Source organism: Schistocerca nitens, chromosome 7 (assembly GCF_023898315.1).
Source record: "Schistocerca nitens isolate TAMUIC-IGC-003100 chromosome 7, iqSchNite1.1, whole genome shotgun sequence".
NCBI lineage: Eukaryota > Metazoa > Arthropoda > Insecta > Orthoptera > Acrididae > Schistocerca > Schistocerca nitens.
The window spans coordinates 410,289,587-410,315,236 of record NC_064620.1 but is presented as its reverse complement, the minus strand read 5'-3'; the positions used below and the strand labels follow the sequence as shown (position 1 = coordinate 410,315,236).

General features: G+C 43.6%; 1 protein-coding gene across 1 annotated transcript in view; it reads left to right on the top strand.

Annotated features, from left to right (window-relative positions):
* Positions 1–15,175: 15,175 nt before the first annotated feature.
* Positions 15,176–25,650, top strand: part of LOC126195663 (cilia- and flagella-associated protein 52-like) — a 115,245-nt gene continuing 104,770 nt past the window's right edge. Inside the window, exons 1-4 of the mRNA XM_049934288.1 lie at positions 15,176–15,270; positions 17,800–17,999; positions 18,082–18,259; positions 22,584–22,771. Of these exons, the coding sequence (XP_049790245.1) occupies positions 15,210–15,270; positions 17,800–17,999; positions 18,082–18,259; positions 22,584–22,771 (627 nt within the window). The 5' untranslated portion in view covers positions 15,176–15,209. The remainder of the gene's footprint in view (positions 15,271–17,799; positions 18,000–18,081; positions 18,260–22,583; positions 22,772–25,650) is intronic.

The window sequence follows — 25,650 nt, the reverse complement described above, 5'->3', positions numbered from 1 at the left end:
AACAAAAGAAAAATATTTCGCTGCTAAATTCAGTGATATGGTGCAAGTTTATTCTTTAGTGTCAAATGGTTCAAATGGCTCTGAGCACTATGCGACTTAACTTCTGAGGTCATCAGTCGCCTAGAACTTAGAACTAATTAAACCTAACTAACCTAAGGACATCACACACATCCATGCCCGAGGCAGGATTCGAACCTGCGACCGTAGCGGTCGCTCGGTTCCAGGCTGTAGCGCCTAGAACCGCACGGCCACTCCGGCCGGCATTCTTTAGTGTCGTAAGATAACTTTTCTAGTCGGAACCTTGAGATAATAATAGCTGGAAAATAGTAGTTCGAAAATAATAAGCTTCGTGGCACCGGACCGTGCAGTTGTTACAGTTCATGAAAACATGAATGAAAATAATAATGATAATCGGTCTTCGCTAAAAAATTATAAACTACAGGCTCGAATGATGAACGTTGTCCTTTGGGAACGATATTATTCTAATCATAAACCGAGGAGTATTAAATACAGCCGGCCGCGGTGGTCTCCAGTGCGGCTCTCGCGGCCGAGCGAAGCAGACGTGCGGTGTGTGCTCTCCGCTGTCAGAGAGGGCCCGCGCGCCTTGTTTACTTTCTTCGGCCGACACTAACGTGACGCCGTAGCGCTACAAGACCATGGCAAACCAATACAGAAGATCAACCTTGAAATTCACATTTCGGAACGACTTTACCCGACCAAAGGCGCTCGAAGTCGAACGCTTTTTAAAAGAGGAAGCCAAGATCCCGGCTGCCGACATTGTCGGCATTCACTTTTCGATCGTCAGTAGCACGGTCTATGTAAAGCTCATAAACGAAACTACATGCGACAAGGTGCTTCGTGAGATGAAACAAGAACTACGCTTCTGCCACGCAGATGGCAATGTTGGCAACGTCGAGGTCGGCCACGCCGCAATGGGACTGCGGACTATACGCATATTCGAACTTCCATTTGAACTCCCGGCGGCAGAAGTCGTAGCGGCGCTCCGCCCCTACGGCACGGTACACGAACACGTGGCTGAAAAATGGACCCAGTTTAAGACGTATCCAGTACTCAATGGAGTACGCCAAGTGCGCATAGATCTCCAACGACACGTGCCATCCTATCTACAGATAGGAGGATGCCGGGCCATAGTTATTTACGACGGCCAGCCGAAGACGTGTTCCGGATGCGGCAAGGAAGGTCACCTTCGTTCCGAGTGCCTCCAGCGTCGGATCACACAACTCCCACCGAAGGACGTTGCACCACCAGCGACGAAGACTATTCTACCCGTGACTTACGCGGCGGCGCTCACGACGTTCTACGCACAACAGACACAGCCGACCGTTTCAGCGGTACAGGAATCACTTTCCACGGACAAAAACCTAGATGATCCGCTGACCTGGCCAGTGGTGGAAAATAGTACTACGACTCTGGAGCTACCGACCGCGACAGACATTGACGGCAGTAAGATGGCAAGTGATTCCCTTATTGTACCGACCGAAGCGTTTGTTCCGGCGGAGCGTGAGTCAGTGCCGTCTTCTGACAATGAAGGCCATGTACGGAAACAGCGATCACCGAAACGCCGAAAGCGCCGTCGTCGGACCGTGTCGGAACACAGTGGTTCGCATTCGGCCGGGGAAGAACAACTGACCACTCAAGAAGCCAGCCGCGAAGCTGAGGCTGTTTCCACTGACTCCAACCTTGCAGAACAGACAGAAAAACATGTAGCTTTCGACCATCAGCCCATTGACAGAAACAGTGAGCAGCGGGAAGGTACCAGTGCAGGCAGCGAAGTCGCCCGGTCCCTTACTATCAAACATTCCGAGGCTATGGAACATGAACAGACACCCGCGCCCGCTTCGTGGGCCGAGGACGTCGAGACACAAGATCCCGATCCGCGGCCAGCTGAAGCGTCGCCGGATCATGCCGCATAAGCAGCACAAGGAGGACCGCGTTTGGCGGGGGGTAACATCACTTCCGATGTTCGCTTCTCTCCAACTTCAACATGGATAACCTCGCCCAAACAACGCGTTGCCAGGCTTACCGCCTGGCGACTATGAATATCAATATGATCAGTTCTCCTGTCAAGATCCAACTTTTGAAAGAAACCATACGAGCCATGGGAGTAGACTTTGCTTTCCTACAAGAAGTGAAAACGACTGCACTCCCGCACTTTTACGGTTACGTCACACATGTGACGCCCGGTAGCCCTGCGGACACCGGAGTGGCAATATTAGTGCGTGAAGGTATTGAAGTTACCGACGTCACTTTTCTTCCCTCCGCGCGAGGAATAGCATTTACGGCACTCAACACCCGATTCATTAATGTTTACGCGCCGTCGGGTACCACAAGACGTCACGACCGCGCCAGATTCTACTCCACAGATGTCGCTCCCCTTTTCCTTGGGCGATACGACCACAGCGTCTTCGCCGGCGATTTTAATTGCGTACTTCACCCCAAGGACCAAACCCCACATTACATGCCTTGTCCGGAACTGGGTGCGATGATCCAAGAACTTCACTTGAGCGACACGTGGGAAAAAGTCCACGGTAACCGCTCTGGCCACACTCACCTTACCAGTCATTCGGCCAGCCGACTTGACCGCATATATGTGTCACAAGATCTCACACAAGGTGTGGTGGACGCCGAACTATGGCCTCAAGCCTATTCCGATCACAGTGCCTATATCTGCACTATACACCTACGCCCCCAACAAGTCTGGCGCAGCAATGGCTTTTGGAAGCTCAACATAACTCATCTCCAGGACCTGGATTGCCGTCGGCAAGTTGCAGCAACGTGGACTGACTGTGAACGCCGCCACCCACGGTACACCTCGACCCTGGAGTGGTGGCTCCTCTGTGCCAAACCAGCAATCCGTAGGACACTTATGCAATATGGCAAGGACGTGACTGCGTGGCATCGACAGACCCTCGATTTTTACTACGCGGCACTCAGGGACCTCGACGCCTTACCCCCTTCCCCGGAGAGACAACATGACCAAAGCAGAATCAAGGCTCACATCCTATCATTGACGAAGCGCCGACTGGAAGGTGCAGTAGTCCGCTCGCGACGGCACGACCGAACGGTTGCAGAGGAACCCACTATGCATCACGTTGTGGCGGATAAGCGCCGACAACGCCAACATTTAATCACACAACTCAGGACACACGACGGTCGCTTATGTACGACCCAGGCAACCATAGTAAAGGCGGTGGGGGATCATTTTCGTCATCTTTACAAGGAAAGAACCGTCGATGACGAGGCCACTACTGAAGTGTTACAGCAGGTAACACGTACTATCGACGAGGCTACCGTGAATGCACTAACAGAGGAAATCTCACTCGAAGAAGTCGAAGACGCTGTGGACAAAGGTGCGGCCAATAAGTCTCCTGGCCCTGATGGATTGCCCATCGAATTCTACCGGACTTTCCGTGACATCATGATGCCTCGCTGAGTTATAATGTTCCGTGAACTTATGTCACCAGACTGTGTTGTGCCGCCAGCGTTTGTAGAAGGTCTTCTCATACCGGTACACAAGCCAGGTGGAGGGCTATCGATTAACGACTATCGGCCGCTTACAATGCTGAACGCCGATTACAAGATTTTCACCAGGATTATGGCGAGCCGTATTAAGACGACTTTGCCGATGATCCTCGCTCCAGAACAGACGTCGCAGGGGGGAGAAGCCAACATACACATGGCCACCGGTGACTGCAGGGACTTAATAGCGATCGCTTCTGCGTGCCGTCTGAGAGCGGCGATCGTCTCCGTCGATTTCAACCGCGCCTTTGATAGAGTGCACCACAACTTTCTACTACGAGTGATGGGCTGTATGGGATTCCCCCCGGGCCTCATCGACACCCTACGGCGTCTTTGGACCGCAGCCAGCTCACACGTCCAGGTCAATGGAAGGACGGTAGGACCAGTACCCATTAAGAGGTCTCTAAGACAGGGTTGTCCCCTTTCTACCTACCTTTATGCAATCGCACTCGAGCCACTCCTAGGGGGCCTTAACCACCGCCTATCTGGCATCACGCTGCGGGACGTCACCTTTCGCTATAGGACATACGCTGACGACCTGCTACTGCTGGTTCGTTCCAATGACGAAGTTCGAAGCGTACTAACCTGGATTGAGCGATACGGACAGGCCGCAGGCAGTCTTCTGAACATCAACAAGTCGGCGGCGTTGGATATTGGGCGTGGTCTCGGACCGGAAGCCCTCGCTCCCCTCCCACCAGTTTCTGATCTGAGATATTTGGGAATCACGTTCAAGAAAGACGTACGTAAAACAGCTGCAGCAAACTACCGACGGTTATTACAGATCATACGCGCAATGGTGCGACAGAACCTGCTCCGGGACTTGAATCAGCTACAACGTGTTGAATACCTGAACCTCTACGTGGCATCAAAACTCAACCACGTGGCACAAGTCCTCCCACTACCGCTGCAGATAGGTCGTCGGCTTCAGGCGGCCTTCAGTTACTACGTTTCCGCAGGTCATATCTTTAAAGTACGATACGACACTCTTACCCTCCCAGTGCACAAAGGAGGACTGGGATTGGTAAACGTCAGGGCGAGAGCAGCTGCCCTTTACATGAGCAACATGAGGAAACGATGGAAAAGTCAATATACCTCTCTCACGGGTCGTTTACTACAGGTCCTGATGCCAGTCTCTAACGTCCCGCCGGTGTCGGTAGCGCACGTCGCACCACAGCTCTCCCATATGTCGACCTTCATTCTTGATTACAGCTATGTCAGCTCGAACTTCTCCGCCATACGTCCACTAAAGGCGAAAGATTTTTATACCAACCTTATGCGGGCTGTTCCCCATAACGTGGTGGAAAACAAGTACCCTACGGTTCACTGGCCAAGAGTGTGGAAAACGATACACCACAACTTTCTGTCATCCACGGTGCGTTCGAAGTGGTATCAGATCGCCAACAAAAAATATGCCACACGACAGCGACTTCACACAATTGGACTGGCAGACTCCCCTTATTGCCCAGATTGTCACCATTTGGATACCGATGAACACCGTTTTACTTGCGCATCATCGGCCGGAGTTTGGCGACTAACACAGAAGATATTGGCTTGTTACCTCCGGGTCACACCTGAAATGATTGACCCTCAGACCCTACTCTGTCCCGATGAAACTTACTTTCCGGCTGCAAAATATCATGCGCTTACATGGTTCAAAGGACTTACCGTCGCCTACATCTTTAGCGACGGAGAGAAAGAGCAGCTTGATTACTGGTGGTTCCTACAAAATGCTCACAATGCCCTCGAACGCACACCGAAATACCGTACGCTGTTCGCAAATTATTTACGCAGCGTTTTCGTTAACCCCCCACTCAGCTGGGGAGTGCCAAGCTGCGGCTAATGTTATGTGCCGCATCACACTAACGGCTGAACGTTCTGCCTTGTCAGCCATGAGCGAAGGAAGAGACAAGCTGCTGCAAGGATGCAGTTCTCCTTGAGGCACTAGCGAAGCAGAATGCCCTTCAAAGCAGATGCCCTTCAAAGGCGCTATTGGAGATATCAGATAACGATGGCGAGGCTCCAAGTGGAACCAGTTACATTATTGAAGAACCTTTTAGTTGGAATTACATCAGTGATTTATATTTTTATTTTTTTGATTACTCTTTTACACCACCTTTGTTGTTAACACTTACTTGTAACACTTAGTTACTAGAATTCTCATTTGTACAAGTTACCTAAATGTAATCATGTAAAAAAAAAAAAAAAAAAAAAAAAAAAAAAAAAAAAAAAAGCGGTTCAGGCACTCAGTCTGGAGCCGAGCGACCGCTACGGTCGCAGGTTCGAATCCTGCCTCGGGCATGGATGTGTGTGATGTCCTTAGGTTAATTAGGTTTAAGTAGTTCTAAGTTCTAGGGAACTGATGACCACAGATGTTAAGTCCCATAGTGCTCAGAGCCATTTGAACCATTTTTTATTAAATACAGCTTTCCTGTTTTCTGCAAATACCGACTCCAAGGAGGGAAATAAAACTGCACATTGTTGTATATGTAATTTTTGTTTAAACATATACTATGGGAGAAACATTTTATCTAACGTTTTAAATTCCTGCAATCGTAATCAATACTGACTGCGTGAAAGGGAAGAAAACAGCATATTTTCACAGCAGAGCACAACACAAGATTTTCTATGTCACAGTCCGTTTCAACACATAACCTGTTCACCATTAACTATGTTTACAAGCGCTCCCAAAATCTGACTTTTGTCGATACCGCGTAAGGATTGGTCATGTAATCACTGCAAAATCGATCCTGGAATTCCGTTCTAGCTGTCGGTTTTCCATTTCCACAATCGATTTCCGCTTCCATGTAATCGGACAACTAGAGATGGGCAAACTGAAACACGAAACTGTTTCGAAACAAATGAAACAGTTCAATGAAATGTTTCGATACGCTGTTTCGAAACAGTGAAATAGTTTGTGTTTTGTAATCTAATAAACCTACACATTTTATCATCTTGAATGTCTACTGTATAAGTATGTCCATATAAACACAAATGAGGTGCGAGAGCGCTAATCATGTCGCAGAATGTATGAAACTGAAACTATCACTTGCGTCTTGGCAGCTTCGTATTTCCTGCAGAAATGTGCTGCTTTCGTGTCGTGTGACTTTCATACTTTTCAATTGGCTGAGGACAGCCATAGCTGAAGACAGAAGAACCACCACGAACGGAACTGGAGGTGGGAGGAAACTGCAGAAACAACGGATATGCTACTGGGATTCCCACATTCCGTTAGTATGGGTAATATACCCATCCTGCTAATTTCCATGCACACAAAGGAAATCATTCTGGATAATAGGCACAGTGACTATAGACTCACAAATAACGCCAAATAATTCGAATAAATAACAAAATATAACAGAAAAAATTTTGTCTTTCAAGGTGTTTCGAACCGTTACTATAAATTCACCACGCTTCCCAGCCCTTCCCGTTCACCATTACACTATAATTGATATGTCAAACAGATTGCTTGCAATTATACCTACATCAAATTTATTTATATGTCTAATAACTGTCACTCTACGCCTTTTTTTATTCAAAATTTTGTAGGCTTACTTGCGTTTCTTAATATGATTACTGTACATGAACAGAGAAGCGTATGTTATAAAAAAGTGTAATTTAACTGAATGATTTTCACATATTTATTATTTTGAATGTGAATAGTATGCGTTGTTTTATTGTTTGGTTAGTGTTTATAAAGCAGATGTTACGCCATTTCGGAATAGGACAGTCAGCTAGAAACGAAGTTTATTTTCGGGTATCTTAAGCTTCATGCTAATGCTTGTTAAAAAGATTTCGACACTCTTGAAAGTATTTCATGAAGTAGTATGTTGTGTTTCAGTACCTGTGCCGAGCCCGAATCTCGTCCAACACAGAGCGGAATGAAACATCACTGTTTCGATGAAATTAGTCCGTTCCAAGCACAGGTGGACTGAAACAGCCTTATTTTGAAACAACGATACAGTTTCTGTGTCTGGCTCGAGATCGAATCTGGTCCGGTTATCCGAGACAGGGGCGGAATGAAAAACCACTGTTTCGAAACAGTAAACCACAGCTGTTCCGAAACACTGAAACAGTTCCACGTATCAATACACTGTATTGAAACATAGAAACAGTGGTCAAGTCTACGCACAACCTTTTTTGAAACGTGCTAGAACAGTCCGGTTACGTCTTTTTTTTTTCAAAATTTTTCACTGATGTGGACGGAGTGACTTATTGCACAATGAAGGAGAAGCAGAAAGACTAAGTGTGAAGCTGCCTAAGTCTAATATTTAATTGAAAAGATATTGTGATTGTGCTGATTAAATCATAAACTAAAGTAGTTGTTCTCCAGACACGATACTTGACTCGGCTAACATATCCGCTTCAGTTCTTAACCTTTGAACATGACAGCAAGAAGTGGAAACGCTTCATCGGCTGTTAGATCATTGTAACTGCCTTCACTGGCGCTTCAAATTTTGGATGGAAATCGAAAACAATGGTAAGTTACCTTTTTTGGATGGCTTGGCGCATAAAAAAGAACGTGGGACTTTGGGACATAGCGTATGCCGTAAACCTACGCGTACGGACCACTACCTACCTCCATGCTACTATTTGTCATCCATACAACCCATGAGAGTTTTACGTATGCTGGTCAAGAGAGTTTATGCTATTTCGGATTCTGATAATTTGATGCAGGAAATGGTGTATCTTAAGGTTGTTTTCAGACAAAACGGATATACTGATCGTTGTTTTCAATTTGGACCACCATGAGAACCAACAATGGGCACTTGTAAATCAGTTGCTTTTTTACCCTTTGCGTGGAGTATTTCTTCGATCATGTCAAGAAACCTTAGTAAATACAATATTAAAATCGTCCCTTAGCCTTTGGCCAAAACTAGAGCCCCTCTTTAACCTGTTAAAGATGATTTGAAATTGAGGAAGTCTGGCGTACATAAAATTCCCCGTCATTACGAAAAGGCTTATTTTAGACTGTTCGTGCGGTTCATGGCCGACATGTGGAACATCAACGTGACACACGTTTGCGCCAGCCTGAAAAACCTGCTGTCGCTGAACATCGTGTTAATGAAGGGCACAATGTGTCGTTTAAGGAAACGCATATTACTGCTCCGGCTTCCCGTTACTGGGATTATGTACTTAGGGATCCATTGAAAAATGTTATTTGATTACATTATTAATAACGATAAAGGTTTTCCTTTAAGCCAGATGAGGCAGCCTATGTTCGCAGATACAAAATAACAGTGGTCTGGGTTTCGACTGGTTGCATCTTAATTTGCGATTCATCGCTTTTATTCTACCGCCACCGAGCTGGAATTCATCGCTTCGCCGCCCTTTCGCTTCTCGTGCACGCGCAGCGCTCTGTTCCCGCGGTGTAAAAGAAACCGCTGTATCTTCTCTGTTACCTCAGTTCCGACGAAACTGTGCATCTGTAATCTCACCTTAAGATAACGGCCAGCTGGAAAAGATCGTGGCGTCAGGACGATTAAATCCAGCCGCATACCCGTGAAGAGCATAGACGTAGTGCTTGCTTAAAAATATATACACTATAAGAAATCTGAATGTTTATTAGGATATAACGCAAAAATTTGAAGTAAATTGTTCGAGAACTTTCTGAGAGTTTTGCTAACAATATTTCCCAATCTTTATATTATTTATATTTATGTACTCCATGTTTTAAGAAATATGTAGCCTATGTCTGTTCGAATGTTAAATAGAGCATCGAGTAAATATATGAAGTAAATCGGTTAAGTATTTTCAAGATTTCTGGTAACAACGTTTATCCTTTCTTTAGTAAATATATACTTACAAATCATACACATTAAAAAATATATACTTTATATCCACCCGATTGTTCATTTGCGTATCAGTTAAGAATCACATTGTGATACGAGTCTGTACCTGCTCCTGGGTATGCCTTACAATCCAATCTAACTGAAATCTTACCATACCTCCCGGCCTTTTCCAGGTATAACTCGTCCTCTTGTTATTCTGAACACAGTATTCGTTGTTACTAGCTGAAATTTACTGCAGAACTCAATTAATTTTTCTCCTTTGTCATTCCCAGTACGAAGCATATATTCTCCCGTATCCCCTTCTTCAACTCCTTCCCCTACCACCGCATTTCAATTCTCCACGGCTACTGCATTTTCATCTCCCTTTACGTACAGAAGTACCTATTCAGTATCCTCATATACACTACTGGCCATTAAAACTGCTACACCACGAAGATGACGTGCTACAGACGCGAAATTTAACCGATAGGAAGAAGATGCTGAGATATGCAAATGATTAGCTTTTCAGAGCATTCACACAAGGTTGGCGCCGGTGGTGACACCTGTAACGTGCTGACATGAGGAAAGTTTCCAACCGATTTCTCATACACAAACAGCAGTTGACCTGCGTTGCCTGGTGAAATGTTGTTGTGATGCCTTGTGTAAGGAGGAGAAATGAGTACCATCACGTTTCCGACTTTGATAAAGGTCGGATTGTTGCCTAGCGCGATTGCGGTTTATCGTATCGCGACATTGCTGCTCGCGTTGGTCGAGATCCAATGATTGTTAGCAGAATATGGAGTCGGTGGGTTCAGGAGGGTAATACGGAACGCCGTGCTGGATCCCAACGACCTCGTATCACTAGCAGTTGAGATGACAGGCATCTTATCCGCATGGCTGTAACGGATCGTGCAGCCACGTCTCGATCCCTGAGTCAACAGATGGGGACGTTTGCAAGACAACAACCATCTGCACGAACAGTTCGACGACGTTTGCAGCAGCATGGACTATCCCGCTCGGAGACCATGACTGTGGTTACCTTTGACGCTGCATCACAGACAGGAGCGCCAGCGATGGTGTATTCAACGACGAACCTGGGTGCACGAATGGCAAAACGTATTTTTTTCTGTTTACAGCATCATGATGGTCGCATCCGTGTTTGGCGACATCGCGGTGAACGCACATTGGAAGCGCGTATTCGCCATCGCCATACTGGCGTATCACCCGGTACGATGGTATGGGTGCCATTGGTTACACGTGTCGGTCACCTCTTGTTCGCATTGACGGCACTTTGAACAGTGGACGTTACATTTCATGTGTTATGACCCGTGGCTCTACCCTTCATTCGATCGCTGCGAAACCCTACATTTCAGCAGGATAATGCACGACCGCATGTTGCAGGTCCTGTACGGGCCTCTTTGGATACAGAATATCTTCGACTGCTGCCCTGGCCAGCACATTCCCAGATCGCTCACCAACTGAAAACGTCTGGTCAATGGTGGCCGAGCAAGTGGCTCGTCACAATACGCCAGTCTCTACTCTTGACAAACTGTGGTATCGTGTTGAAGCTGCACGGGCAGCTTTACCTGTACACGCCATCCAAGCTCTGTTTCACTCAATGCCTAGGCGTATCAAGGCCGTTATTACGGCCAGAGGTGTTTGTTCTGGGTACTGATTTCTCAGGATCTATGCATCCAAATTGCGTGAAAATGTAATCACATGTCAGTTCTAGTATATTTGTCCAATGAATACCCGTTTATCATCTGCATTTCTTCTTGTTGTACAGTTTTAAATGCCAGTAGTGCATTACTGGATATTAATATGGAGTGTGCCCATCCTTCGCCTTCTTGACGGCTTGAACTCTGCTATGGACACTTTCAATGAGTTGTTTATATGTTGAATGTATGTGGAAGAATGGCAGCCCATACATCCTCAACAGCTGAAGCCCGAGAAAATGGTGATGGACGCTGGTGTCTGCAACGAAGTCGACGTTTTGACAGATTCCAGAGGTGTTCCGTGAGTTCATAGTGGGACTCTGAGCTGGCTAATCCATATCAGGAATGTTGCTGTCCACAAACCATTGCCTCACAGAGGCTGCTTCATGACAGTGTGCATTGTCATTGTGATACAAACAACCAGTGCTGTTTTTCTGTGGGATCGCTGGGGGATGCGTACCCCTAAACTTTTTCGTCAACAAAGTAATTTTTTTACAATGTTGAGAACTTGGAAGGGTGCCAAAGATTTATTTCACAGACGTAAATTTTTTATTTCATTTTTTCGTGTTGGTAATTGCAATACGAGCGATACCAGTGTAGGTTTTGGTGGGAAAAGTGATGTCACTGACTTTGAAGCATTTCGAAGCTGCTGCAATCGTTCTCGACAACTGAATCGCTGGCAGCCAGTTCGACAAGCATGTAGTGCCCTCGCCCGCTAATAGTGGGCGATGGTAGTGCTAAACGGATATGCGTACGCTCAAACGCTGAGCTACCGATAGATGTCTCTACGGTCCCGCTACTATGATCCTTCGCGATTCATTGCCATCTTTGTTCTGTTGGTCTTTATTCGTTTGAGTTTGCTGTTCCGTTCTTGTCGGTTGTGCGAAGGTTTACAGTGTGTCCTGTCTTTCGTTGCAACTTGTAAGTTAAGTTGGAGGTGAGAGATAAGCAGAAAACTAACAAACTATTTTACTTGTTCTCCTGCATCCAACATGTTGATGACGCCACATGGCTAAAAGCAGACGTGTGGTATCCCATGCTTAAGTTATAAGTAATTTTCGCTGCATTATATCCAATGTCGGAGTACCCTCAAACTTTTTTAGAAAAAAATCACTGCAAACAACCATCGTATTCAAGCGGTTCCTCTGCTGTCCACAGTACACAATGCTATAAAACGTGCTCATGTACTTGCACATTAAGTGTTTTCTCAAGCACAATAAGAGGACAGCACGCCAATCACAAGAAAAAACACCGCAAACTGTAACAACACTTCTTCCGTACTTCACTGTTGGCACTATGTATGATGGGACGTAGCATTCTCCACGCATCTGCCAAACCCAAACCCTTCCATCAAACTGCCACAGAATGCAGCCTGATTCGCTTCCAGTCATCCACTGTCTGGTGGCGTCGCTTAGCATTGGTTACAAAAATGTGTGCCTTATGAGGAGCTGCTATACCATTGTACCCGATCCTTTTTAGCTCCCCACGCACAGTCATTGTGGTAGCATTTTGGAACTTGCGAGTGATTCCTTCCGCTGATATCATGCTACGTTTTCAACAGCCCTGCACAATGCTCGAAGGTCCCTATTCGTCCGTGCCTGAAGTCCACCAGGTCTTAAATTGACTGTGGTTGTTCCATTTGACAACCACACCACCAGTAGTCGACTTGGACAGCTTCAGAAGGGTTGAAATATCCCTGATGGATTTGTTGCTCAGGTGACGTCCAGTGACTAGTCCAAGATCGGAGTCACTGAGCCACATGGAGAGACCCGTTCTGCTGTTAGTGTTTCTGTACTGGCTACACAATAATCTCGACCTCCATTTACGCTGGCGGGTCCGCCAGTCATGACTTCTAGTAGCCAATTCGACATTTCACTGGGGTGTCCGGATACTTTTCTTCAGATTGTGTATATTTGGATGTAGATGTAGGTCACTGAACAAAATGTAGACACTGAAATAAATGTTGTAACACTTATATTTGGCGTTGTCACCGTGTAATATTACAAGACCTTCAAAATTAAAGAAAGCAAAAGTGCTTCTTTGAAATACGGTGATTCTGCACTGTTTGCATGAACCAACTCGATTTGGCATTGATGGCAGTGAAATACATTGCACCAGTGGTGGTAGAGTTAGGGCCGGAGGCTACGTTGTTGTTGGTGTTTATATCTAGGTGGTATTAAAGAATGTGCTTTTGATGGTTGCACGGAGCTTCCAAGAAATTATATCCGAACGTTATTGTCGCATTCAAGATGCTCTTATTCCACTCATCAATGAAAGGTTGTTAAAAATTAAAAACGAAAATTTTAAAAAATTTAAAAAAGAATTTAAAATTACCTCCGAACTACTGTTTTGCAAACTGAGACAAACTGTAAACAGAACTGTAATGACATAATGTATGACTTACAGAAAAGAAGTCTCAGCAAAATGCTTGCTAATTGTAACACAGACACTGTACGTTGATGTTTGTATTCTTGATTTCTCGTTAAATTAAATGTACTTCTTTTCTTTCTGTGAATAAAAAGCATCGCTGTGATTTGTCTCATTGTTATTGTAAGGAGACAATGGGGATTCCCTTTCCTTCGTTAAGTGTCCCCTTTCCAATCCATAACGCGACACCTCGTAAATTGAGCTTGTTTCTTCCTTCACTGTGCCGAAAAGTCTTTGGATTATAAAATCTTAAACGTGGCTGTAAGTTCAGCAACTGCACGACGACATTTACATTACACTTCCTACTCGTAAAACTTATGTTTGCTAGAGACTTAAGAACAGCTGATGTTGTTAGGAACTGCTATTAAAGTACACAATCTGGTGCACAAGACTTAACCGTGATAGTATCAGTAAAACATGGCTCATTAATGTCGGGTTACATGGACGTGTATCAAAAGAACCTGTCTGTTGGGAAAGCTCGGCGTTCTTGTTGCAAGCTAAAAATAATTTAAAAAGGATGTTTACAAGTTACATTGAGACAGCATCGTTTATCTGGTTTGGGTAATCTGTCAATGGAAAATGAAAGTCAAGAATTTTTTTTCCAATATAAAGAGACAGTTTTGCAGTCACAGCAATAAGGAAAACTCATTTAAGTACCTAACACAAAATTTCAGGTGACTAAGTCCGCACGTTTCAATATCAATTATATTGTAACATGGATATTTGTGACACAGTCATACTTCTTTCACTTTACGTATATTTTAATTTCTAAAAAAATGGCTCTGAGCCCTATCGGAATTAACGTCTGAAGTGATCAGTCGCCTAGAACTTAGAACTACTTAAACCTAACTAACCTAAGGACATCACACACATCCATGCCCGAGGCATGATTCGAACCTGCGCCCGTAGTAGTAGCGCGGTTCCGGACTGAAGCGCCTAGAACCGCTCGGCCACCGCGGCCGGCTTTTAATTTCTATTTCGTCTTACAATAGATTATATATTATTTCACTCTTCTGTGATACTATTCTGTGTTGTAATTAATTAATTTTTAGTGTTACCATCATGAAAATGAGAATGTTGTCTCACTACGTAAATACAGATTTTTATAAAAAAAACTGTTCGTTTTTGTGTTCATATTAATTTTTGGATAGTGCTCATCACTTGTTAAGAGCAATGATGTGTGAACGAATGGCTGTTGAAATATTGATATATCAAAGAAAATATCGTTAAGATTATATTTCTCTTAACTAAACCATTGAAAGACAAAGTAGACTGGTTTTTGGAAAAAGTTTAGTTATTTCGTGATGCAACTGCTTTCACAACATTTTACAAAAGGTGGATTACGTCATGAAGAATGTGCCCTGTACCGTGCTCCAAAAGAATGTTTTACTTGGTCGCTATATGTAAACTGCTGCGTAGATGGCAGATCTAATGCCGCACATAATATGACGAGCGCTGTTTTTCGGGTCCCTTTTCCAGGTCTGCATATTTCTTTGACACAGAACCCATTCTCAAACGGCAAGCCATTAAAACGTGCATGTGCCGAATGTGGTGCATTTCCCGTCCTCTGATTTTGCTAAAGCGTGCTCCCTCGTGACTGTGTCAGTCTAACTGCTGGCACACCTGCCTCTGACTACAGCCACCTCTTATTTGTAGCCATGGCGACGGTGGAACGGGGACTACTTTGCAGCAACAGTCGCCGCGTTCGCTTCGTTCACTGCAGTCAGAACTTGCTGTCTCCCGAAAACTTTACACAGATATGTCGGAAACAGAAACTGAAGTTAATGAATTGGTCGCCGAATCGATAATTGGGTTTAATGGTAAGTTATTACAATACTCCACGCAAGTAGTAGTAAACTGAAAACAGATCTCTGTTGCTACAAGTGTAGCTATTTTCTTTGAAAGATATTAATGTGTTCATGTAAACGTTTACCTTACAGCAGAAGTTAAATAGCAGTTAATTAATTTAACTTAGGAAGCAACAGTTCTTTAGTTTAAATAGCCGCAAAGATTACAGTATAATAATAATATTAATAGTAATAGTGTGCGGCCACAGATACACTTGGATTTATTATTACTGTAATAATTTATCTAGATTATGTGTTACAGTAGATTAGTATGCAAATCATCATAAGTTAGTGGAACAAGTTTGAGGAAGTGTGTTCGTGTTTATCACCATTGTTTGAGGCACAAAGACGTTATTTTCAGTATTTTTGTGTCATTGTTAACACTGTCGGGATCTTCATCTATTGCTATACATATTGGCGAAAAAACATGTGTACGTAGGCCCACATGAAAATAAGACATTTCGAAATTCGCAAACACAGTATGTGGGGTCATAGCGGATACCAACTATAACAAGACCTAAATATTTTCTACAGGGCTCTGATCCCTAGCGCTGAATTGGTAGAGGTCTGAAAACTTCCGGTCGCTGTTGTTTGTGTTTGTCCGGTGGCAACCTTTAGTGGTCACTGGTCAAACTCACAAGGTTAGCAATAGCCATTGTTGAATGGCGCGTTTTTACTGTGCTGTGCTATGTTAGGACCTTCTGTTAGAATATCCGTTGTGGTTGCTACCGTACCTAAAATTCCGCATCGGAAAGCGGAAAGTTCACAATCCACAACGCGGCCGTAGATGCTCTGCATGAAGGACCATGCTGGATAGTAGCTGCAGTGCGCGAGAATGCGGGGTGTGCTCTCTCCGTTTATTCTCATACTGTGTTCGGTGAATCACACACTGTACTAAAGAAGAATGGAGAGCATTCAGACCTACAAACAGTGGCGCGCTAAACCTGTCGGAGGCCGGGGAAGACGACCTTCGGTGTACACTTTCTAGAAAATGATTAATATAGATAAAAAAAAATCAAATAGTTGTAATATGTGTACTCTACGCTCTAGTAATCGTAATATACATACTTGAAGATGTAGGTGGCAAACTTACATTAGAAATCAGAAATTAGCACGAGAAGCATCAGGTACACTGCAAAGAAACAATAAAGACTGCAACAAAAAATTATCTTTCATTTTATGCCTGGAAACAAAGCTTCTAAAAATATAATATCATTTATTTTATTAAACTTAGTACGAGGTCCCAGTAATACCATAGTTATCATTGATATTACCAGTATTTAGCCCCTTTATTTTGCTGAAATTCTTTTGAAAATTGTCTTTCAGTTAATAAAATAGACTAATCGACTAGTCGTTCTCAGTTCATCGTAGAGGAAGATATCTTTTTATACTTTCAGCTCAGAGAAACTCTCGCTTGATGTGACTGACACACAAATAGTCAGAAAGTATGTGATTTTATACATTGCATTTTAACCGTCATCTGTTTGGTGTCCCATTAGTCAGGAACTGCCCAAGTCTGCCGGAATGCACAATGGACATGAACAGATGCAGGAGATCAGACAGGATGTTTATGTATGTTTCACCTGTCAGAGCTATATCTAGACATACGAGAGGCCCCATGTCACTCCAACAGCTCACACCCACACCATTACAGAGCCTCCACCAGCTTGTACAGTCGCCTGCTGGCTTTCAGGGCCCTTGGATTCATGAGGTTATCTCTATACCTGTACACGTCCATCTGCTTGATACAATTTGAAATGAGATTCATTCGACCAGGGAACATGTTTCGTCATAAACAGTCCAGTGTGGGTGTTGATGGGCTCGGGCAAGGCATAGAGCTTTGTGTCATGCAGTCATCAAGGGTACATGAGAGGACTTTCAGCTCTAAATGCCCATATCTTTGATGTTTCATTGAATGGTTCACACACTGAGACTTGTTGATCGCCCAGTATTGAAATCTGCAGCACTCTGCAGAAGGGTTGCACTGCTGTCATATTGAACAATTCTCACCAGTCATTGTTGGTCGCATTCTTGCAGGATCTTTTTCCAGCCACAGAGGAGTCAGAGATTGGATGCTTTGCCAGATTCCTGAGATTCATGGTATCCTCATGAAATGGTCATATGGGAAAATCCCCACTTCATCACTACCTCATGGATGCTGTTTCCCATCGCTTGTGTGCCAACTATAAGACCACAATCAAACACGCTGAAATCTTGATTACCTGCCATTGTACCAGTAGTAACCAATCTAACAACTGCACGAGACACTTGACTTACATAGGAATTGCTGACCACCGTATCGTATCCTGCCTGTTTACATGTGTATTTGGATATGCATGCCTATACCACTTTCTTTGACTCTTCAGTGTATAAAACATTGCATGTCCACATGAGTATTGAATATGTACAACCTGTTTAGATAACAGGTCTAAAATTCTTTGCAATACTTGCCTCTTCATGATGACTATATTACAAAACCTACGAGAGTGATACTGATTTCAGGCTCTGTGCGTAATGGCTTACAAGTACACCCAGATGGAGAGCACATTCTTTACCCCCTCGGCTGTAATGTAGTAGTGCAAAACTGGAAGACAAAAATACAGAGATTTCTGATAGGGCACACAGATGTTGTATGTGCAGTAGCAGTTTCAGCAGATGGGAAGTATGTGGCTTCAGCTCAAACAAACCACATTGGATTCAGGGTAAGAATGACAACATTACTAATTACTAAATGACATGTAAGCTAAATATGTGTAATTTTAATATATTCCTATGCACTTCCAGGCAACAGTTATTCTGTGGGAGTTTGATGACTTAAAGCTGTTTACCAAGCATGAGATACACAAAGTTTGTGTTGAATCTGTAGTCTTTTCCTCTGACAGCAATTACCTCATATCATTAGGAGGATTTGATGATGCCACTGTTGTAGTATGGGACATTAAGGAAAGCAAGGCATTATGTGGTAAGTCACTTTTCTCATCTCTCACATTTCCTTAATGATTACTGAACTATCGATCTGACTAAATCATGACAAAAAAATAAGAGCTAAAATGTATAATATTGGTTTGCCTAAAACTCTGTAGGGGAATCAAAAGGGAGGAAAAATGTTTCTGTTACAAACACCAAGAGCTATCTTTCACTCACCCTTTCTCCCTATTTTCAATGTTTTACGTCAGATTCTGATACATAAATTGTGTCAACAAAGGAAAATAAATTAATTTAATCTACAACTTTGAAAGGTCTATATTTTTGCTCACAATCAGTGTAAACAGTTTAAAATTAGCAGTGAAGAATGAAGGTCAGTCAGAGGAAACAGAAGAACAAACAGAGTGCAACAAAGAAAGTAGGAGATGGGGTATGGAAGAAAGAATATTACTCAAGGAAGGTAAAATAAAGTAAATTATAACAACATAAAAAAATTTCGAAGTACCTACATCATACAAGGTGCATCCAGAAAGTATGTTTCCCTAACTTTTAAAACAAAGACAACATAGGTGCATGGAAAACTTCGTTAGCAACAGATGTAGCAATGTTCAGCTATTTTTGTACATAGTCACCAAAACAGTTGAGAAACTTGTCATATCGTGGGATCAACTTTAGTATTTCTGTGTCATAGAAGTCTGCTGCATGTGAATGGAACCAGTATGTGACAGTCACCTTCAGCTCGTCGTCATTGTTATAAGAGTGGCCAAAGGACAGGAATTTCTTGAGGTGCTGTCTTCATGAGACCACTGTAGAAATGTAGCATTGCTGTAAAGCCTTTTGTTTTGTGCTTGGGTGTCAGGTTTTTTGGCACCCACCTGGCACACAACTGCTTGAACAGCAATTTCTTAGTGACAATTTCACGCAACAAGGATCATGATATGTATGGAACATGGCTTCATAATTGTGAAGCAACAATTCTCTAGTGTGCACTGCAGCAACAAGTCAATGAGTGATCACTGATGAGGGACCGTCACCCACTGCACCCTTCATCAAGGACACCTTGACAGCCTTTGGAAAAAAGCCAACGCCAGTGACACATAATCTGTTTTCTCATGATATTCTACCCGTAGACCTGACAGAACTGACAATGAATTTCAATGGACACTATGTTTTGTGCATTAAGGAACCTTATCACTGACTGAACCCCGCAGGCTGTGGTACTGGCATCAGGTGGGACCTATCTGGCTAGCATTTGACTGTCACATCAGAGATCCATTGAGCATGTGCAGTTTTCCTGGCTAAATAGTCTACTTTGAAGGAAACAACATCAGAAAACTCAATTTCTGGATGCATCATATGCATAAGCTTGCTTGGAAGTATTTCTGATATTTTTTTATGCTGATAGCTACTGTGACTCTCATAATAAAGGCAGATGGTCATGAAATTTCAATTTCATGAAATTTTAAATTAAACATTGTTTTCCTATAGTAAATACCCAATAATTGGTTGTTGGACTCAGAATGTATGCCTTTTCTAGTGTAAGCCTCACTTTAGGGTAAAAAAAAACAACATTTATCAATCCCAAAATTAGTATCATGTAACAGCAGATTAAATTTTCCATTAATTGACAAAACGCTCCTGATCAAAATTAATATAAATTTAAGCATGACTGCTTCTTTGTGTACATGTACTGCAAGTATAATATTAATTAGATTTCCAAATAAGTCTTCCAATGATGGAAACTACACTATTATTAAAAAAAGCTCTATATGGAAATGTTATACCAGATTGTGGTGTACTGAGATCAGACCCAACTTTCTAGTTATAAGCTATGCTTCAATTGGAAAGTATTGCAGTCACTACCAGACGCAAGTCCAGTCCAGTTCAGGTAAACAGCAGCAGAGGTCAGTGTTCACTTCATAGAGGCAGTCAGATAACAGCAACTAAGAAGAAAAAACTGAGAGTGAGCCAACCATCTGGTGGCCTTATATTGAACCACTCCAGAATTTCATGTAACCGACCTGAAATATTGGTGGTTTCCCCACTGGAGGAGCTCTCACTGGATGTGGCAGTGTTACTCATACTGGTTTGTCAGTAACTTCCATTAGCACATCTGGTGAAGTTACTAAATTCTCATTATTCAGTACACTTTCCAGTCAGTATAATACAGTTTGATAGCCAAATTTATTTTTTAAACGTATCTTTGTATAGTCCGCAGCTCATGGTCTCGCGGTAGCATTCTCGCTTCCCGAGCACGAGGTCCTGGGTTCGATTCCCAGCGGGGTCAGAGATTTTCACCTGCCTCGAGATGACTGGGTGTTGTTGTGTCGTCATCATCATCATTCATACTCATTACAGTTGGAGGAATGCAATGGCAAACCACATCCACTAGGACCTTGCCTAGTGTGGCGGTGCAGGTCTCCTGCATCATTCCCCTATGCTCTGTAAAGGAGTATTGGACTACATCATCATCAACTTTGTACAAACAGAACATTTCATTATTACAAAATTTCAAATTAAATGAAGTTCACAGGCTAACAAAAGACATACAGTTTGTTCCCGTCCGAGCATGCAAAAATTCGACAGGACATAGAGGGTGCTCCACTGAACAATTTGAGGTAGGGAACCTGGGGCTGGAGAAGCCAGTTTAAGGAGATAATAGGAATAAAACCACATTTATGTGTACTTTTTTATTTACAGTAGTTACAGTTAACTGCAAATACCATTGTTGAGACAAAGAACATACAATTTGTACTGTATTTTACAAAATATGCTGAAACTGATGGCCATCAATGTCAATCCAAGAATGACATTGGCAAACAAGTTTCTGGCACATATGATGTAGATCCATAGTGTATTTACAATCATATCACAGGCAGCTACAATTCTGGCAACTAATTCCATCTCTGTATCCACTGGTGCCTCATACACAGGTGACTTTAGGTATTGCCATAGGAAATAATCAAGGGGATTCAGTTCAGGTGACCTTGCAGGTCGTGTAGTAGCACCTACCCTTCCAACCCAGTGACCAGGAAATACAGCATTGAGATGGTTGCAGACATTCACTCTAAAGTGAGGTGGTGCACTCTCATGTTGTATACGCATCCTCTCACAAGCAGCCAAGGGTATGTTCTCCAACTCAGGTAGAACTCTTTGCCCAAACCTCAAGTACAGGTGGCCATTCAGATGGCCTGGCAGAAGATATGTTCCAATGAGATTGTTGCCTAGAATGCCGGCTCAGGTACTCTCAGCAAAATGTACTTGATGGTGTGATGCTACTACAGAGTGAGGGTTTTCCTCATCCCACGCATGGCTGTTCCCACTGTTCAAAATACCATCATGACCAAACAAGGCCTCATCAGTAAACAGCATGATTTGGAGGAAGCTTGGTCCATCAATCCATTGTTGGAGCAACCAGTGACATAATGCTCCCCTGGTGCAAAGTCAGTCACAAGCACTGCATGAACTCATTGTAGGTGACACGGGTGTAATTGTTGTTCATGGAGTACTGGCCACATGCTAGCATATACAGGGCCCTTTTGCATGAAATATGACAAGTACTTGTAGTGGGATTCGCTGCAACACATTCTAGCACCTCCTCTTCAAAATCGGATGTGCGAGTGGTCCTCATGTTGCCAGATCCATCTTTTCTTCTTTGCAATAAACCAGTCTCCCACATTCATAAATCAAGAGAAATAAATACTCATCATGACAGACGAGCCTGTCAGGAAATTGTTCCCAGTACAGCCTTTCAGCAGCAAGAGCATTGCAACATACTTCCCCATACACAAGGTGCATGTCAGTGAGTTCTGCGAAACTGTTCCAGTACTGCTCCATTGTATTGTATTGTACATCTCTGAACAGCATTGAGTAATGAATGGATCTGCTGTTGATGTTCTCTTATGTGACAGGTAAATATGATACAACAGAGTCACCTTATGGAGAAGTAAAGTAAATAAAAGCTGCATCATGACTTCCTAGTAATCAGGCTCATCCTCCTTTTTTTGTTCCAGGAAATAAAGAATGTACATGTAAATAAACAACACAGTACATCTAAACCTGTACACATGTTAGTTGTAAATAAGCTGGAAAACAGTAATGTCAGACGAAGCGGTAGACAAGTCTGCTTCCATATCTCCTTAAGCTGTCTTCTCTGACTCCAGGTTGCCTGCCTCAAATTGTTCAGTAGAGCATTCTCTATGTCCTGTTAGAGTTTCACTTGCTCTTACAGAAACACCCTTTATGTAAAACAATAAAAATGTGAATAATGATTTGATAAATTTGTCAAAATCATGTGAATGTTGAGAATTGTTATCATCAGTATGTACAAAGCATTAGTGATGGCATATACGCTGTTGTAGGTTGCGAGGCAAGTCGTGGAACAGCTGGCATAGCAATTGTTCTCTGTCCAGCCAACATAAGGGGTGTCTGTTTCATCACTGGTGGACAAGGTACAATCAGGGCATGGAAGATAGACCCAAAGAAAAGGCAAGTCAGTGTCCTTGATGTCAAGCTTGGCATGATCAGGAGACATGTTATCTGCATTGTGGTAAGCTGTGTAAATTTAAGTATAATTGCTTTAGTAATCTGCCACCTAGCTTTTCATTTGAAACTATTAAGCTACCAGTACTACTTAACAAGAACATATTTGGTGATGAGTGTCTTTCATGGTGTAACAACCTGTTTTAACATAGTTTCCCGTACCAGTAAAACTGCGATGTATAGAAGCAAAAAAGGAATCTCTAGCACATGCATTGACAACTTTCATTCATCCATCCATTTGTTTTGTTATGTAGATCCCTTCAAGCTGCTGACCCCTTCAGGACTTGGAATGCATCAAGCAATAAATTGTCAAAATGTAGTTTCTTCTATTTTTAAGTGTTTCAGTAAATTTTTCCCATCTTTCATCACTCGTATATTAATAATTTTTAAGAGATTAGATTCTTTTCAGTTTGCATTACCTAAGCCTTTCCATTTTCTCAGTGTCCTTGATATTGATGGTTAATGATAATGTTTCAGTTGCAGAGAGCACTTCTGGAAGAGTGACTGTATGATAGTGGTGAAATTTGGCTTGGGTGGATAGAGATTTCTTATTGTATGTGTTCCAGGTCATTGTATAAGCTTCACGTAATTTTTATGCTTGTGTTTTGTGAGCTACTTTTTCATTGCCAGTGTTGCTGATCATTTCACCCAAGTACTTGAAGTACTTAACTTGTTTGATGTCACCATATTTTGTTGCAAGTGGTTTCTGATTTGAACTTTTGGAGTCCATGAACTGAGTTTTCTCATAATAAATTTGGAGTTCAGTTTTGATGACAACCCCACGAAGTCAGTTTTAGTTGACCACTATTAAATTATGATGCTTACAGCACCATCTATTGCTACATTTTGTAACTATTTATTTTTCTTCTGCCATACGTTTTCCCCCTTCTCTGATATTATTCTGTTGCAATTCAATGTCATTCTGATGAGTGATGTTATTTATACAGTGGTTTGAAAGTTTAACTTTTATTGTAACCACCCCATATACACTCCTGGAAATGGAAAAAAGAACACATTGACACCGGTGTGTCAGACCCACCATACTTGCTCCGGACACTGCGAGAGGGCTGTACAAGCAATGATCACACGCACGGCACAGCGGACACACCAGGAACCGCGGTGTTGGCCGTCGAATGGCGCTAGCTGCGCAGCATTTGTGCACCGCCGCCGTCAGTGTCAGCCAGTTTGCCGTGGCATACGGAGCCCCATCGCAGTCTTTAACACTGGTAGCATGCCGCGACAGCGTGGACGTGAACCGTATGTGCAGTTGACGGACTTTGAGCGAGGGCGTAAAGTGGGCATGCGGGAGGCCGGGTGGACGTACCGCCGAATTGCTCAACACGTGGGGCGTGAGGTCTCCACAGTACATCGATGTTGTCGCCAGTGGTCGGCGGAAGGTGCACGTGCCCGTCGACCTGGGACCGGACCGCAGCGACGCACGGATGCACGCCAAGACCGTAGGATCCTACGCAGTGCCGTAGGGGACAGCACCGCCACTTCCCAGCAAATTAGGGACACTGTTGCTCCTGGGGTATCGGCGAGGACCATTCTCAACCGTCTCCATGAAGCTGGGCTACGGTCCCGCACACCGTTAGGCCGTCTTCCGCTCACGCCCCAACATCGTGCAGCCCGCCTCCAGTGGTGTCGCGACAGGCGTGAATGGAGGGACGAATGGAGACGTCTCGTCTTCAGCGATGAGAGTCGCTTCTGCCTTGGTGCCAATGATGGTCGTATGCGTGTTTGGCGCCGTGCAGGTGAGCGCCACAATCAGGACTGCATACGACCGAGGAACACAGGGCCAACACCCGGCATCATGGTGTGGGGAGCGATCTCCTACACTGGCCGTACACCACTGGTGGTCGTCGAGGGGACACTGAATAGTGCACGGTACATCCAAACCGTCATCGAACCCATCGTTCTACCATTCCTAGACCGGCAAGGGAACTTGCTGTTCCAACAGGACAATGCACGTCCGCATGTATCCCGTGCCACCCAACGTGCTCTAGAAGGTGTAAGTCAACTACCCTGGCCAGCAAGATCTCCGGATCTGTCCCCCATTGAGCATGTTTGGGACTGGATGAAGCGTCGTCTCACGCGGTCTGCACGTCCAGCACGAACGCTGGTCCAACTGAGGCGCCAGGTGGAAATGGCATGGCAAGCCGTTCCACAGGACTACATCCAGCATCTCTACGATCGTCTCCATGGGAGAATAGCAGCCTGCATTGCTGCGAAAGGTGGATATACACTGTACTAGTGCCGACATTGTGCATGCTCTGTTGCCTGTGTCTATGTGCCTGTGGTTCTGTCAGTGTGATCATGTGATGTATCTGACCGCAGGAATGTGTCAATAAAGTTTCCCCTTCCTGGGACAATGAATTCACGGTGTTCTTATTTCAATTTCCAGGAGTGTATAACCTATAATAAATTAATCAACAGCTGTATCTTCTTCTCTAATTTATCCAGCATATGTTTTTGACCACCATCAGGCCCTCTGTGGCAACATAGTGGCTGAACTTATATTGCCACATTGTTTGTGAGTGAATAGCCATGTTACATACCCTGGTGTAGATACTGGTTCTCTTTTGCATGATACTTTATCTGGCTACATAAGCTTAGCCACTATATTACCATAGAGGGCCTGTTGATAGCATAATGAAATGCTGAAACCCATTGCCTCTGGAATACATGAGAGATCTACATACAGCTGTTGGTTTATTTATTGCCAGTTACTAAATATTTTATTGTCTGCAACTTGCAGTCTTGTTATATCCATTTTCAGAGCACAAATTATAAACTGTAAACTAGTTATATGTTCATTCAGCTTGGTAATTTCGGCATTACAATTATCACCCCTTGTCTCCTTTGCAATAAAATTCATATTTTTAT